Source organism: Lactuca virosa, chromosome 7 (genome assembly GCF_052849685.1).
Source record: "Lactuca virosa cultivar CGN04683 chromosome 7, Lactuca_virosa_CGN04683_v6, whole genome shotgun sequence".
Taxonomy (NCBI): domain Eukaryota; kingdom Viridiplantae; phylum Streptophyta; class Magnoliopsida; order Asterales; family Asteraceae; genus Lactuca; species Lactuca virosa.
The window spans coordinates 241,711,647-241,729,943 of record NC_136432.1 but is presented as its reverse complement, the minus strand read 5'-3'; the positions used below and the strand labels follow the sequence as shown (position 1 = coordinate 241,729,943).

Below are 18,297 nucleotides of genomic sequence, written 5' to 3'. Positions count from 1 at the left end.
CAACCAATTTTTTCCATTTTTATATTTTGATATATATATTTTATAAGTTTGAAGCATCATTGGTCCAATACAAAACATACATGATTCATTACTCTAATTTTTTAAAGTAAGTTATATATTTCAAAAGTTAAGTTTTTAACATGTTTTTATATCAATAAGATGAAGAATTATATGGGATAATAAAATACCAAGTTAGGTGGGCGGTGGTGGGTGTTAGGTGTTAGGTGTGATTTATTTCATATGGAGGGTTTATATTTCCAATTATCTAAATTCGGATTGCATAAAAGGCTTAGTTAAATTTTGAGCTTTTTGAACATTTTACCCCTAAGATAGTACAAATAGATGAGTGATGTATTTCTTTGACCACGTTTAAAACAATGAATTCTCTCCACCCCCACCAAACTTAAACGATTGAGTCTAATCCCTATAAAACATTAAAACTTACTAGCTTCCCAAATGGTTGTAAGGTGACAGGGATGATTGAGGAAATGAAAGTATATATTGTGTGATCAATCGTACCTTATTATTAAACATTTTGACACTTTTAAATGTTTTATAAATATAGATTTTCTGATGTTAATTTGTGATGTATATGATCAATATATGGTGAAATTTTTCTATATTTCCAAATTTTGCCCTGCGAGGGGTATTTTAAAATCCAATGGTCAAACCCGTTTGATGTGATGTGGTAATTCGGGTCTTACCAACTTTTAGCAACATTTTTCAAACTGTCGCAAGATGTACAAGTCTCGAAGCTCCTTTTACTACCTCTTTAATGTACCAATCCGCCACACCATGCACGATACATTTTAGTGACCAAATACATATTTGGTCACATTTTTGTGTTATTTCCATACACATTAAATGCTTGTACAACTTATAGAATTAAATACAATCACATTCAAATTGCATCTTACTTTCAATTTTTTTTTTTTCCAAATCCAAATATTTTATTAGGACCCTGTACTTAAAAAAAGAAAAACTGTTCTTGTGAGCTGTGAATATCTCCATATTCAAGTGATTCTTGATCTTCAATATCAAAAAATAATAATAATTAAAACTCATTTATAGACATCATTCCAATATCCCCATACTCGCTCTCTCTGCTTCAACCTTAAGCTAAACTAGCATATGCATGAGACTTGTCCACAAAGCAAAACCAGCTCAATATCATTATATCATTTATCAACTCAAACATAAAATATGCAACTAAACACAACATATTGACCATATCTTTCAAGAACTTGGAATAAATCCACTGAAACTACAATTCTACAAACATCTCATTTCCTTGATGGCTATTTTCATAATGATTTTATTGATTACATTCCATGTTTTATTCACCAATAGCCAACATCACCCTTTAGATCCTCTAACTCCTAACGAATTATCCCAAATCCAACGTATCATAACAAACTCTCATATTTCTTCTCTTCCAAATCTAACCTTCCATTTTGTTGATCTCAATGAACCCAACAAAAAAGACGTAATCCAATGGCTCTCATCTCCCCACAAACAAAACCAGTCTTTCCCTTATCGAGAAGCCATGATTGTGATTCGTGGTGGTGGTCAAACCCATGAACTCATCATAGATTTGACCACTTCTTCCATCACATCAGACCATGTTTATACAGGCGATGGCTACCCTCCAAATACCTTCACTGAGCTACTTCAAGCAGCAAGATTACCCTTCAAAAGCTCTAAATTCAAAGCTTTGATCTCAAAAAGAGGCTTAAACATATCGGAAATCACGTGTTTTCCATTCACTATAGGATGGTTTGGAGAATCCGTCACTAAAAGAGCTGTTAAATTATCGTGTTTCTACCATGAAGGAACCACTAATGTTTTCTCAAGACCTATCGAAGGTTTAACCATTTTAGTAGACATCGAGTCGATGAAAATTCAGAAAATTGTAGACATCGGAAGTAGAAGAACTCATTTGCCTCGAGGTGAAGGTACTGATTTACAAAGTTCTAGTGAAAGTTATGATCCTAACGTCGATTGTGAGAAAACTCATGAAAAAGGATTCACGATTGAAAGAAACGAAATTAATTGGAAGAATTGGAGATTTCACGTGGGGTTTAACGCACGTGCGGGAGTGATTATATCAACTGCATCGGTTTTTGATTCTGGGAAAAACGAATGGAGGAGGGTGATGTATAGAGGACACGTGTCAGAAACGTTTGTTCCATATATGGATCCAAGTAGTGAATGGTATTACAGGACTTTTTTGGATGTAGGTGAATTTGGGTTTGGTAGATCTGCTGTAACACTTGTGAATTTAACAGATTGTCCAAGTAATTCGGTTTATATTGATGGGTATATGAGTGGGGCAGATGGGATGCCTCAAGAAGTGCCTAAAGCTATCTGTATATTTGAAAGGTATGCTGGAGATATTGCTTGGAGACATACTGAAATTGGTATTCCAGGAAAAGTGGTAAACTTTTATCATTTTCAATAAAATTTCCTATTTTGAAAGTTGATTATTCATGAATTATGATGTTTATTATTAGCATGATGTTTGTGTAATTGTGTTATGTGTATGTAGATAACAAGTGGAGAAGCAGAAGTTAGTCTTGTAGTCAGAATGGTAGCCACAGTAGGAAACTATGATTACATTCTTGATTGGGAGTTCAAGCAAAGTGGCTCCATAAAAGTTAAGGTGAGAGTAAGATTCCTAAACAGTTTGACTATATTTTAGGTGTTGTTTTTTTTTACTTAATGGATTAATGTATAAAAAAACTTAGTGGTTCGTCTATATATGATTGTTTCTTTTTAATTTAATGCTAACAAAATGTCCTAGTGGATTAAATTAGGAATTGGGTGTCCTTAACATTAAGTCATGATTGTATATTTAGTTTTCTTGAATTCCTATTAAAATTTTAATATATATATCAACAACATTGTATAAATTATCCATTCCGGACTTGATAGGAAAAAAAACGGGGCATTTGTCTTGTGAGATAAGCATTTTGTTATAGTCTTATAATTTTCCCATTTTCCAATAAATTTAATCTAAATTCAAATTATATTGATCTTGAAGGTAGGACTTACGGGTGTTTTGGAAATGAAAGCAACAAGATACACAAAAGCCAAAGAAATCAAAGAAGAAACCTATGGACCACTAGTAGCAACCAACAGAATAGGAAACAACCATGATCACTTCATAACATACTATCTCGACCTTGACATTGATGGCGATGAAAACTCTTTTGTAAAAGCAAATTTAAAAGTCAAAAAAGTCAACACATCTCCAAGGAAGAGTTACTGGAATGTGGTTAAGGAGACTGCCAAAACCGAAAATGAAGCAAGAATTAGGCTCGGGTTGAAGGCATCCGAACTTTTAGTGGTGAACACAAATAAGAAGACCAAATTGGGAAATGATGTTGGGTATCGGGTGATGACAGGGCAGCCAGCTGTCTCTTTATTATTGGATGATGATTATCCACAAATTAGAGCTTCTTACACTAAGTATCAAGTGTGGGTGACTAGTTATAACAAGTCCGAGAGATGGGCTGCAGGGTTTTATGCTGATAGGAGCACAGGAAAAGATGGGTTATCTGTTTGGAGCCGAAGGTTCTTTTTGTTTTTGAAAAATTTTGTGTTTTTTTTTTAATTAAAGTAAAGTTTCTTGAATTAAAGATTGTGTTTTGGTGTTGCAGGAATAGATCGATTATGAACAAAGATATAGTTTTGTGGTACACTGTGGGATTTCATCACAACCCCTGTCAAGAAGATTTCCCAGTGATGTCAACATTATCTAATGGATTCGAGTTAAAGCCTTCAAACTTTTTTGAAAGAAATCCATTGATCAAGACTTGAAAAGAAGTTAAAGAAATCATTTATCTCTTTCATCAGGTTTCTATGGCGTAACAGCTAGAAAGTAAGAACACGGTTGAAGGGCATCACAAAGATTTGAGTGTAGTTAATTATTTCAGTGATTTATTTGACATTTTGTTGAAATTTCTATTTTGTGTGTCTATTGATTAAATGTATAGTATTTCATAGGGCTCTGATTTCGTTGTCAGTGTTGCCTTCAAACAAAAATTGATTCTAACAACATCAAGTCGCAATGAACAAACAAAAAAAAGTTCAACTTATTATGATAATTCGAACCATGTATGAACAGCAATAATATATATACAAAAAAATGTGTTATAGTTATATCCCAAAAATGGTTATATTAAAGTCTATGTTATATTTAATTTTTCTCCACCTTGAGATCCTTGTGTAACACAAGATTTGAAAGCTTGAAATGGGCTGTACTGTAGGCCCATTGGGCAATCCAATTATGCGGTCACAAACATTTTTGACTTTCATGAGATTCAATGCTTTATTGGTTAATTTTTCTTTATCCGGTAGGTATCTGAAAGAAAAATAACAAAAAAGGTTAGGAATTTCTTAATGATAAAAAGAGATAATGTTCTAAACTTACAGTTTTTTCATTTTTTTCATGACATAAGCATCAGTATATCTTTCAATCAATGTCTCCTTCTCTGGATGGCGATCTGGTAAACTGTCCATCCTCCTAATGCAGTGATGCATATATTGTTCCGATTCCTTTATGTGGGCGTCCGTTTCATCCTTGATAGGAGTTATCTGGATAACAATAAAAATAAAGGAATATCACTTTCAGGAACAAGATCATCCAAACTCTAATCGTTACTATACCTCATTCAATTCTGCCGTGATGTCAGTCATTTTACCTACATTCAAACAAAATCCCAAAAAATTAGGTCAAAACTGATATGTAGAACCCTAAGCGATGTTTTGTTAAAAATCAAATACAATTTCACACGAAAAACAATAATCAAAATCTCACCGATTATACAACTTACTTTCGATGCGTTGAAAGAGGCTAGAAGTTTTTTCAGTCGACGGAAGAGGGAAAAAGTGAAACCGGATGAATAACGACGCCAGTTATCTTATTTCCATCTAAATCCCAATAAAATAGCTGTGGGCATCCACAAAATTTTCTCAGATTCTATATCCATATTTGAAATCGATTTCAATATCTACCTTATATATCGCATTCTCTGTGTATTTTTATACACCTCCAATACGTAAAACACAACCTCCACCCACATAAAATTGATTTTACCAATTGCGATTGTCTTCTTCATTATGATCGACCTTCACCAACAGAGCCTATTTGTTGTTTCCAATCATTTTCTCTGTCAAACCTTCCAAAGTATCGGCAAAAGAAAGGATAATGACTTTTTAAAAAAAGGTAATATATTTTTGACAAAACTTCAAAAATGGTCCCTGTGGTTTTACAAAATCTGAAGTTTGGTCTCTAATTTACAAAAACCTCATGGATGATCCCTGTGGTTTCAAAACTTTTAATATTTAGTCCTTCCGCCTAACTCCGTCAGCTTTCTACCGTTAAGTGAGGGGCATTTTCGTCATTTCAATACCCAGGACCATTTATGAGGTTTTCTCTATTTTAAAAAAAAAAGAAAAAAAATATAATTATTTAATTAAAGGGTCCCACCCACCCCCTCTCTCTTTCTCTCTCTCTCTCTCTCTCTCTCTCTCTCTCTCTCTCTCTCTCTCTCTCTCTCTCTCTCTCTCTCTCTCTCCTTCGAGACATGTGCACAGATCTTGAGCCCACTTCTCTCTTCTTCATCCTCGCTATCCCTGTATAATCATTAGCACTACCATCGCCCAACAAATGCTCAAATTCTTCCAAGAAGAAGAAAAAATGGAACGAGATTACCCACAACAAGATTACACCTTCTATAATGGCAACAGTTTCACTTCCGCCTCCACCGCTGCTGCTTCTGCTTCTGTTTTTTCAGATGTGATCGGGAAATCGAATCTGTGGGATGAGGTTGAAGAGCAAGATGCCAACGTTGATGAGCTGTTGGCGGTGCTTGGTTACAAAGTTAAGTCGTATGATATGGCTGATATTGCGAAAAAGATCGAGCATCTGGAGGTTGTTTTGGGGAACGACGATGGGTTATCTCAGCTTGCTTTCTGATTCTATTCATTATAACCTTTCAGATCTTAAATCAATGATTTGTGGGTTGAACCCCACAAATTAACCACCTGTTATCGATGATTCGTTTATGAACAACACCGCCTCTGTAACTCTGTCGATTGTAGAATCATCTTCTATCTTCGTTGACAATCTACAGAGGATCCCCGGAAACGCAATTGAAAGGAAATAAGATCACTATGTTTCTCTGTTTTGTGTTTTAACCCATGACTGATTCCTTACACATGGGTATAAGCGATTGATTCAAGAAATCATAAATTCGTTTTTATATGTATATTTTCATTTTCCTTGATTGTACATTTTTGTGTATTGAGTCCACCTACAAGTTGGATTTCAATTAGAAGTAAAAGCAAAGATTCCATGGTAAACTTCTTAAGTTGCACACCAACTGTTTGTGGAAATTCCCCAATGACTTCAATTCGTTTACGCCCCAACCTGGTTGTTTCTTGTTTCACAGCTTCACCATATTAATATTAGACATCACTTTTCAAAATTATCAAAACCTAGCTATTAAGAGAAACTAAAACACATGATAGAGAGAAGGGGATCAGTGGTTTCTTACGCGATGATGGTGGTGGTAGATACTTTAATAACGAAGATGATTATCAGATGATCAAGGTGGAGAGATGTTTATGTTTGTGTGTACGTGTTTTTGAGAGAGATAGAGAGACCCTTTAATATTAAATAATTATATTTTTTTCTTTTTTGTTAAATAGAGAAAACCTCATAAATGGTCCCTGGGTATTGAAATGACGAAAATGCCCCTCACTTAACGGTAGAAAGCTGAAGGAGTTAGGCGGAAGGACTAAACATTAAAAGTTTTGAAACCACATGGACCATCCGTGAGGTTTTAGTAAATTAGGGTCCAAACTTCAGATTTTGTGAAACCACAGGGACCATTTTTGAAGTTTTGTCTATATTTTTTGATTTGTACACGTTTGGTCACTGAGTTTTTTTTTTCGTCTATATTTATCCCTTCAACTTGTTAAACTGTACACATTCAGTCCTTATGATCGGTTACTCCAGGTTAGTCGGAAAAATGACTTAATAGGGTAATATATTTCTCATTTTGTACACATTTAGTCCTTAATATTTTTGTACACATTTATTCTTTAATATTTTTTTGTTTCAAAATAAGTCATTTTTGTTTTTGTACTCATTCAGTACTTATGAATATGAGACAATCATTAATGAAGTGTGTTGGGTTGTTGATGTTTATGTGTAACGTCTCATTTTCACAACAAAAAATTTTCATTTTTAAATAAGGCAAAAGTCCCTGATTATAAATTTATTATTAAGAAAAACGTTTATTCCAAAATACATTTATCGAAAATCAAAATAATATAAGAAACGCGGAATCCTCAATACTATTGATAAATGTGTACAGTCATGCCTTCGTCTTCCCACGATCAACGATAGAACCTGAAAACATAAACAATTGGGTAAGCATAAAGTTTAGTGAGTTTCCCCCAAAATATCTGATACAACAAACGTATTATCATGCATAATGTAACAACCCAAAAATACGACCCAAAAATTTTTGTTTCAGCATTACTAAAAATCACAACATCAAATGTCATATCATAAAATCATGGAACGTGTATCTCAAAAAGTTATAATCAATGTATCAAATCAGAAAATGTGTCAAATCATATCAAAACTATCAGAGTGAACTCCCAGGCTAAACTGAAGATGTGGTGTGTGCCATGCCATCATCCCGAGCTCTTCCCCTTGCTAGCGGAAGTACCTGAAACCAAAACTGAAACTGTAAGCACAAAGCTTAGTGAGTTCCCCCAAACTACCACATACCATACAATAACATATAAAACAACTACTGGGCCTTGCCCACTGCATCGGACCGAAGTCCGGAAACTGCATCGGACCAAAGTCCGGAACTGACCAGGGTCATGCCCTCTGCATCAGACCGAAGTCTGGAACTAACCAGGGCCTTGCCCTCTGCATCGGACCGAAGCCCGGAAACTGCATCGGACCGAAGTCCGGAACTAACCAGGGCCTTGCCCTCTACATCGGACCGAAGTCCGGAAACTGCATCGGACCGAAGTCCGGAACTAACCAGGGCCTTGCCCTCTACATCGGACCGAAGTCCGGAAACTGCATCGGACCGAAGTCCGGAACTGACTGAACATAACATAGCATCATCGCAACTACTGGCTTAAACACATATATTGCATACTGCATCGGACCGAAGTCTGGAACACATAACACAAAGACATGCTTGAATCATAAAGACCTCAAGCACACTAAACTACTGCATCGGACCGACGTCCGGAACTACTGCTAACTAAACGGGTCGGCATTGTGGCCATAGACCCGTTCCTACTAAAAGGAAACTCACCTCGTAAGCTGGATGGTGAAAAAGCTACTCGGGAACTGTCTGTTGCTGCTCCGGTATCTCCCCGGCTACAATTCCCATAAATATACTCAATCAAATATTGATAACTAAACTGAGGGTGAAATGACTATTTTACCCCCGGTCAAAGTCAACTTCCTGGTCAAAGTCAACTCCCAGTTGACCGGACTCGCCGAGTTGGGCCGCCAACTCGTCGAGTCCCTTTCATCCGTTCTAGTCCTCTACTCGCTTCTACTCGTCGAGTTTGGCGAAGACTCGACGAGTTCTTCTTCGATACATAAATCGAGTCTAGCTTCATCCGACTCGCCGAGTTATATGAACAACTCGTCGAGTTCTCCTTCATCATATGAACACGTCCAGTCTGCGACTCGCCGAGTCGTAAGAACAACTCGTCGAGCCTGAAGAACAACTCGCCGAGTCCCAAGCATGCTATTACTATACAGTCGATTCTAATCGATTTCAGTGCTTCTAAATCATAGGTCTGAGCTTCTAGGACTAGTTTTACACGTAAAGTTTCCAACTTTACGTGCATGCACAAGGGTATGAGGCTAAAATACCCAAAATCATCAACTACTAAGCACTTAGGGTTTGGAACAAGGCCAAGATTGCATAAAGGTGGCTATAATGAGCTCCTGGAGTTCAAGAGGGGCTAGATCTGAAGTATAACTCGATCATAAGGCTTTATTACAAGAGATTTGGGGTTTTTGAGCTTAATATCAACAATTTTGGGGACAAACTAGATCTATTAGATCAATAAACAAGATGGAGACTTTATTACCAGAAAAGATGACCACAAAGGAGTGTGTCCCGGATCTACTTCTTCTTCCTTGAACTCTTCAACCTTCTCCTTCTTCTACTTGCTCCAAAATGCACCAAAAGTTCCTTCACAAGGCAACAACCACTCACACACTCTTTAAGGAGGCTAGGGTTTTATAAGAAATGTTCTGAGGGTGATGGAGGCGAGGTTGGGGCGCATAAATGTGTTTAAATAGGGTGCAGACCCTTAAAATTAGGTCTTCATCCAGACAAGCGGACTCGCCGAGTCCCAGCATATGGACTCGCCGAGTAGCCAACTTAATACGCGTGATCAACCCGTCTCTACTCGACGAGCTGGGCTACAGACTCGTCGAGTATCCCTTAAGAAAATGAAAATTACTTTATTTAAATCACATACCAGAAATGGGGCGTTACAACTCTCCCCCACTTATCTTAGACTTCGTCCTCGAAGTCTGCTTCTGCTGAATCTATAAACAACTCTGGATAATGCTCCCTCATTTCCTCCTCGGCCTCCCACGTCCACTCTGAACCCTTTCGGTGCTGCCACTGCACCTTCACTACCTGGACTACCTTGTTCCTCAGAGTCTTCGTTTTCCGATCCAAGATCGCAACTGGTCTCTCGATATAATTCAGGCTGTTATCAACCTGAATATCCTCCAAGGGTACAACCGCTGACTCGTCCACCAAACACTTCCTCAACTGAGAAACATGGAAAGTGTTGTGGATCTGGCTAAGCTCTGCTGGAAGATCCAACCGATAGGCGACCCGACCTACTCGGGACAAAACCTTAAAAGGACCAATGAACCTGGGGCCCAGCTTGCCCCTCTTTCGGAACCTGATAACACCCTTCCAGGGTGATACCTTCAGGAGGACCATATCGCCCACCTGAAACTCCAAATCCGAACGCCTCCTGTCGGCGTACGGACCTGCTGGATCAACTCTGTGGTCTTGAGCACCACCTCAGTGCTTCCGATGACCCTCTGACCGACCTCGCCCCAACAAATTGGGGTCCTACACTTCCTCCCGTAAAGCATCTCAAAAGGAGGACAGTTAATACTGGCGTGGTAACTGTTGTTATATGAAAATTCCGCTAATGGAACATACGTATCCCAACTGCCACCAAAATCTAGAACACATGCCCGCAGCATGTCCTCAAGAGTCTGAATCGTCCTCTCGCTCTGCCCGTCCGTCTGAGGGTGGAAAGCGGTGCTGAAGTGAAGACGAGTCCCCATCTCGTCATGAAACCGCTTCCAAAACCTGGAAGTAAACCGGACATCTCGGTCTGACACCACCGAGACAGGCACTCCATGTCGTACCACTACCTCGCGCACATAAATATCAGCTAGCTTCTCGGCCGATATACTCTCCTGAATCGGTATAAAATGCGCGCTCTTGGTCAGCCGATCCACTATGACCCAAATCGAATCAACTCCACGTGCGGTCCTGGGAAGCTTAGTGATGAAATCCATGGTGATATCCTCCCATTTCCACACGGGAATGTCTAACGGCTGCATCTTGTCGTGGGGTCTCTGATGCTCCGCCTTGACCTTCCTGCAGGTCAGGCATCTCTCCACGTACCAAGCTACGTCCCGCTTCATGCAGGGCCACCAATAGTCAGGTCGAAGATCTTTGTACATCTTCGTCGCCCGTGGGTGGATGGAGAACCGAGACTTGTGGGCCTCATCCATCAGTACCTGTCGTACTCCTCCCCAGTACGGTACCCAAACTCTCCCATGAAGGGTCAACAATCCTCGACTGTCATAGTCAAAGGAAGCTACTCGGCCCACAATCCTCTCACACTTCTGTCTCTCCTCCTTCAGGCCCTCAACCTGTGCCTCTCTGATCTGCTCCAACAATGGAGTAATCACTGTCATCCTCAGACAAATATCCCTGATCGGGGCGGCTACCGCCTTGCGGATCAGGGCGTCGGCCACTACGTTGGCCTTGCCCGGATGATAAAGGATCTCACAATCGTAGTCCTTTACCACATCTAACCATCGGTGCTGCCTGATGTTCAGATTCGGCTGATCCATGAGGTACCTCAAACTCTTGTGATCCGTGTAAATGATACAGCGGACCCCATAGAGGTAATGTCTCCAAATCTTGAGGGCAAACACTACTGCCCCCAACTCTAAGTCATGTGTCGGATAGTTAGCCTCGTGAGGCTTCAACTGTCTAGAGGCGTAAGCTATCACATGCCCTCGTTGCATCAACACTGTTCCCATACCAGTGATCGAAGCATCACAGTAAACTACAAAATCCTCTACTCCTTCTGGCAGGGTGAGAATCGGCGCCTCGCACAATCTCTGCCTGAGGGTCTCAAATGCTGCCTGCTGCTCAGGCCCCCAGCGAAACACCACCGACTTCTTGGTTAGTCGGGTGAGCAGAACTGCTATCTTGGAGAAATCCTGAATGAATCTCCTGTAGTACCCTGCTAATCCTAGGAAGCTCCGAATCTCAGTTGGAGATCTCGGGACCTCCCACTGCATCACGGCCTCTATCTTGGCCGGATCCACTAGTATACCCTTCTGGTTGACGACATGTCTAAGGAACTGCACCTCGCGCAACCAGAACTCGCACTTGGAGAACTTCGCGTAAAGTTTCTCCCTCCTCAGCGTCTCTAGCACCTCTCTCAGGTGCTCCTTGTGCTGCTCCTGAGTCTTGGAATAAACCAAGATGTCATCAATGAACACTATCACAGACCGATCCAGCATCGGTCTGCATACGCGGTTCATGAGATCCATGAACGCGGCTGGAGCGTTGGTGAGCCCGAACGGCATCACCACAAACTCATAATGACCATAGCGGGTCCTAAAAGCGGTCTTCTGCACATCCTCATCCCTGACCCGCATCTGGTGATATCCTGACCGTAGATCAATCTTGGAGAACCAAGATGCTCCCTGAAGCTGGTCAAACAAGTCGTCTATCCTCGGAAGTGGGTAACGGTTCTTCACCGTTACCTTGTTCAACTCCCGGTAATCTATGCACATACGGTGCGACCCATCCTTCTTCCTCACGAAAAGGATCGGGGCTCCCCATGGTGAACTACTCGGCCTGATGAAACCCTTGTCTAGCAGCTCCTGCAGCTGCGTAGACAACTCCTGCATCTCTGGAGAAGCCAACCGATACGGTGCTTTGGCTATCGGAGCCGCACCCGGAACCAGGTCAATCCGAAACTCGACCTGTCTCTCCGGAGGTATTCCAGGCAAATCCTCTAGGAATACGTCCGGGTACTCTCGTACTACTGGCACATCGTCGACCGTCGCCTTACCCTTCTCCCGGGCATCTATGACATAGGCGACGTACCCTGTGCAACCCTGCTGAACGTAGCGCCTCGCTCTCGCTGCTGAGCACAGTATCGATCCGCGTTGTGGCCTCTCGCCCTGAATCACTAACTCTCCCCCACTGGGAGTGCGAACCCTCACTAACTGCAGCTCACAATCAATCACTGCCCCATTAGGGCTCAGCCAATCCATACCCACTATAACCTTATTCCCTCGCAGGGGAATGGGAACCAAGTCCACTGGAAACTGTTAATCGAATAACTGCAGCGAACACGCCCTATGAACTCTCGCGACCCTGACGGTCCTGTCATCAGCTATCTCAACCTCTAGGGGGCAATCCAGCTCCCCGGAGTTCTTCTAAACCTCTTGCTAAGCGCAAGAGACACAAATGATCGGGTAGCCCCCGAGTCGAACAATACTGTAGCTGAAATGCCGTTCACTAAGAACGACCCTATACGAAAACATATAACCATGAGAAACGATCAATATCAATAAGGAGATAAAAGGAAAATATATACCTGTCACCACATCAGGAGTCGCTCGCGCCTCCTCTGCTGTCATCTGGAAAGCTCTACTCTTCGCCACTGGCGTCTCACCCCGGCCCTGACGGCCGTTTGTAATCCTCAAGGTAGCAGGGGCAGGTGTTGCCACCTTCCATGCTGCTGCTAAACTCGGGCACTGGGACTTTTTATGTCCCCTCTGATTGCAATGGAAGCAAATCAGATCAACTGCTGCGGTGGCGGTAGTAGTAGTTGTACAATCTCTACTCATATGCCCGGTCCGGCCGCACTTATAGCAACCGGCACTACCTGCCTTGCACGCCCCATCGTGCAATCTCCCACACTTGCCACACCGACTGTGGCTCTGCTGTCCTCTGGATCTGTGATCTGACACCTTGGGCTTTTTGCCCGAACTCCCTGTACCAGAAGCCACCTCTGGCTTCCTCTTCCTCTCCATCTCCAGATCTATCTCCCTCTCCCGAGCCCTCGCAATCATATCATCCAGCGTTTTACAGCTGGACCGGCTCACAAACTGGCGGATATCACTCCGCAACATCTCATGATAACGGGCCTTCTTCATTTCCTCGTCAGCTGCGTACTGAGGAACAAGAAGAGCCCTCTCCCTGAACTTGGCGGTAATCTCCGCCACTGTCTCTGTAGTCTGGGTGAGATCCTGGAACTCCCTGGCTAACTGCTGCACCTCAATAACCGGTGCAAACTCGGCTCTGAACCTGGTAGTAAAATCAGCCCAAGTCATGGCATCAAGCGCTGCGTCATCCCCGATGACATGCCCGACCTCCTCCCACCAATATCGTGCCATGTCCTTCAGAAGACAGGATGCTAGTCTGACCTTGTCCCCCTCGGGACATCTGCTGGTGCGGAACGCATTGGCGACATCCGCCAACCACCTGGTACTCGCAATGGGATCTCGTGCCCCATGGTAGTCTGGAGCTCCACAAGCCCGGAACTCCTTGAAGGTGAGTGTGCGCGACCCCATCATAGCCGCCACCTCAGCACGGAAGGTGCTCAACCTCTCGTCCATCAGCTCTAAAATACCCTCCTTGATCGAACCGAAGATCACAGGAGTCTGCTCAAGTATAGTGCGAGTAATCTCTGAAGAGAGAAACTCCTTAGTCTGCTCGTCCAACTGTCCGGCCTCCGGGCCTGATCCTGATACCTCTCCGGCACCTGAACTGCTGACTGCTGGTCTAGGGCATAAAACCACCATTCTGAAAACACATCATGACAAACGTCAGAAACACTGATATATCTCGAGGGATCGCTACTACTACCGGTTTCCTGGTCTCATCTCAGCTTTCCTTGGTTCAAGTACGGATCCTCTGCTTTCAGTAGTACGGGCCCATACTACCTTCCACATCTATCCGTACTTTCCTCAAGTACTGCCTCGACTCCACAAAGTCACTTCTACTGCTACTGATCTCTGCTACTCTCATCCTAGGCTTGCCCTAGGGAAATCTCTAACTCCACCCAATCCAGTCCTCAGCTGCTGAAGGCCTCCTTGTAATGCCAATTCGCCATCACCTGAATACCATCACATGGAACGTGTATTTCAAAAAGTTATAATCAATGTATCAAATCAGAAAATGTGTCAAATCATATCAAACTATCAGAGTGAACTCCCAGGTTAAACTGAAGTTGTGGTGTGTGCCATGCCATCATCCCGAGCTCTTCCCCTTGCTAGCGGAAGTACCTGAAACCAAATCTGAAACTGTAAGCACAAAGCTTAGTGAGTTCCCCCAAACTACCACATACCATACAATAACATATAAAACAACTACTGGGCCTTGCCCACTGCATCGGACCGAAGTCCGGAACTGACCAGGGCCGTGCCCTCTGCATCAAGCCGAAGTCCAGAAACTGCATCGGACCGAAGTCCGGAACTAACCAGGGCCTTGCCCTCTGCATCGGACCGAAGTCTGGAAACTGCATCGGACTGAAGTCCGGAACTGACTGAACATAACATAGCATCATCGCAACTACTGGCTTAAACACATATACTGCATACTGCATCGGACCGAAGTCTGGAACACATAACACAAAGACATGCTTGAATCACAAAGACCTCAAGCACACTGAACTACTGCATCGGACCGACGTCCGGAACTACTGCTAACTAAACGGGTCGGCATTGTGGCCGTAGACCCGTTCCTACTGAAAGGAAACTCACCTCGTAAGCTGGATGGTGAAAAAGCTACTCGGGAACTGTCTGTTGCTGCTCCGGTATCTCCCCGGCTACAATTCCCATAAATATACTCAATCAAATACTGATAACTAAACTGAGGGTGAAATGACTATTTTACCCCCGGTCAAAGTCAACTTCCTGGTCAAAGTCAACTCCCAGTTGACCGGACTCGCCGAGTTGGGCCGCCAACTCGCCGAGTCCCTTTCATCCGTTCTAGTCCTCTACTCGCTTCTACTCGTCGAGTTTGGCGAAGACTCAACGAGTTCTTCTTCGATACATAAATCGAGTCTAGCTTCATCCGACTCGCCGAGTTGTATGAACAACTCGTTGAGTTCTCCTTCATCATATGAACACGTCCAGTCTGCGACTCGCCGAGTCGTAAGAACAACTCGCCGAGTTGAAGAACAACTCGCCGAGTCCCAAGCATGCTATTACTATACAGTCGATTCTAATCGATTTCAGTGCTTCTAAATCATAGGTCTGAGCTTCTAGGACTGGTTTTACACGTAAAGTTTCCAACTTTATGTGCATGCACAAGGGTATGAGGTTAAAATACCCAAAATCATCAACTACTAAGCACTTAGGGTTTGGAACAAGGCCAAGATTGCATAAAGGTGGCTATAATGAGCTCCTGGAGTTCAAGAGGGGCTAGATCTGAAGTATAACTCGATCATAAGGCTTTATTACAAGAGATTTGGGGTTTTTGAGCTTAATATCAACAATTTTGGGGACAAACTAGATCTATTAGATCAATAAACAAGATGGAGACTTTATTACCAGAAAAGATGACCACAAAGGAGTGTGTCCCGGATCTACTTCTTCTTCCTTGAACTCTTCAACCTTCTCCTTCTTCTACTTGCTCCAAAATGCACCAAAAGTTCCTTCACAAGGCAACAACCACTCACACACTCTTTAAGGAGGCTAGGGTTTGATAAGAAATGTTCTGAGGGTGATGGAGGCGAGGTTGGGGCGTATAAATGTGTTTAAATAGGGTGCAGACCCTTAAAATTAGGGCTTCATCCAGACAAGCGGACTCGCCGAGTCCCAGCATATGGACTCGCCGAGTAGCCAGCTTAATACGCGTGATCAACTCGTCTCTACTCGACGAGTTGGGCTACAGACTCGTCGAGTATCCCTTAAGAAAATGAAAATTACTTTATTTAAATCACATACCAGAAATGGGGCGTTACACATAACGGGCCCATACTCATCAGATTGGAATACCTTGGCTAGTTGGCTTAATCAGTCATCGGACTGGAATGCCAACATACAATAGGTCCAATCAGTCATCAGACTGGAATACCCAGGGTTTGTCGGCATGCCGCCTTAACCCAACCGCTCTTCTCGAGCCTCCGTGCGTACGGCTTACAGCCGACCCGCACTAGGTATCTTGGCCTACAGCATATAGCAGGACCACCTCAACCTATCCCACCACCATATGGCTATCTCACGTAAGATGTCGCGAGAAAAACCTAAAGAAATCATTCATAAGTACTGAATGAGTACAAAAACAAAAATGACTTATTTTGCAACAAAAAAAATATTAAGGACTATATGTGTACAAAAATATTAAGGACTAAATGTGTACAAAGTGAGAAATATATTACCCTATTAAGTCATTTTTACCGGCTAACCTGGAGTAGCCGGTCATAATGACTAAATGGTACAGTTTAACAAGTTAAAGGGGTAAATGTGGACGAAAAAAAGTCAGTGACCAAATGTGTACAAATCAAATAATATATTACCCTTTTAAGTCATTATCCCGCAAAAGAAAATAAGAAAAGGCACTGATTCTTCCACGAGGGGTTTTAATAAAATCCACATAAATTATAACTGTATGGCAATTATGCCCCTGTTTAAATTTGTAAAGTATTTTTTTATTCATAAGCTAATTCAACCAAAAAAACATTCATTGACTGTTTATACCTTTTTTTTCCTTATTTAAAATCTATGATACCATATTGAATTTAAATATCAAATTATAATATTGACGAACTCTAATATTGACGGTTATGATTATGTTTACTCCGAATATCAAAATAAATATATTAATTCCTTGATTATGATTAGGGATGTTATCCGGCCGGTTTTATCGATTATCAGTATGTTCAATTTTGTTCGATTGTTTTTTTGACTGCCAAAATATTAACAGAAACCAAACCAAATAAAGTTCGATTTAGTCATTTTTGGTTTTAACTTGGTTGATTTAATTAGCTCGGTTTCCGTTAAATAGTTTTCGGTTTTAATTTTGTTGGTTTAATTGGTTTGGTTTTTGTTAAATCCAAATAACAAACATATAAACAACTAGTCACATAAGAATGTTTGACTCATATTCCATGCGATCAAACTTGTAAGAAATAAAAACAAGTTAACAATAACAAAAGAGTGACTAAACTAAAAGCAAAAAATAACATAAAGTGACTAAAATTAATAATGTGAATAGTCATGGTCTCGTTGAAATATAACATCAACATAAATAAGGAGTAAAGAGAAAAAATGACTAAAAAAATAAGTAATAAAATGAGGGGTGAAATGTCAAAAATATATACGGTGGTTTAATTAAGGAGTAAAGAGAGAGAAAAAAGGAGGGTATAAACTGTCTATGAAATGTTTTTTTTTTTTGTATAATCAACTCATGATAATTAGCATCGGGAAAATGTTAAAATACACTACAAATTTAAGTGAGGACATAGTTGTCACTACACTTATACTTTCAGTGGATTTATCAAACTAACTGTTGAGGGTAACTAACTGTTGCGTTTGTTCTCATTTGGTCACTTTCCTTTTTTTGTACTCAATATACCATCGAACTTGTTGTTTGTGTTCACCATAACCCTTTTGACCGGCTTTTGACCTGTGATAGCCGGTCAAAGGGTTATGGCTAACACAAACAACAAGTTCGATGGTATATTGAGTACAAAAAAAAAGGAAATGGACCAAATGAGAACTAATGCAACAGTTGGTTACCCTCCTGATTCATTTTCCCTTTACTCATTTACAGCAAATCACATGTCATCTCCTGCTGATATTAATGACTTTATGAAATTCCTTATTGCTTCTCTTCAAAACATAACCCACGAAAGAACATTATTCATACTTGTACAACTTTGTAATGCACTTGAATATTTATTAGGGAAATTTTGACTAAGCAGGTACATTTC

The 18,297-nt window shown here is 41.3% G+C and overlaps 2 protein-coding genes across 2 annotated transcripts; one reads left to right on the top strand and one right to left on the bottom strand.

Annotated features, from left to right (window-relative positions):
- The first annotated feature begins 1,094 nt into the window (after positions 1–1,094).
- Positions 1,095–4,109, top strand: AO1 (amine oxidase 1). Its single transcript, XM_079061308.1, has 4 exons — positions 1,095–2,437; positions 2,549–2,662; positions 3,044–3,576; positions 3,663–4,109. The coding sequence occupies exons 1-4, from the start codon at positions 1,295–1,297 to the stop codon at positions 3,820–3,822; spliced, it is 1,950 nt and encodes a 649-aa protein (XP_078917434.1). The 5' UTR covers positions 1,095–1,294; the 3' UTR covers positions 3,823–4,109.
- LOC145125901 (uncharacterized) lies at positions 4,098–5,191 on the bottom strand. Its single transcript, XM_079061309.1, has 4 exons — positions 4,839–5,191; positions 4,672–4,706; positions 4,436–4,599; positions 4,098–4,366 (listed from the first exon to the last, which is right to left on the bottom strand). Exons 2-4 carry the CDS (start codon positions 4,699–4,701, stop codon positions 4,162–4,164), a joined length of 399 nt encoding a protein of 132 aa, XP_078917435.1. The 5' UTR covers positions 4,702–4,706; positions 4,839–5,191; the 3' UTR covers positions 4,098–4,161.
- Between the last annotated feature and the right edge of the window lie 13,106 nt (positions 5,192–18,297).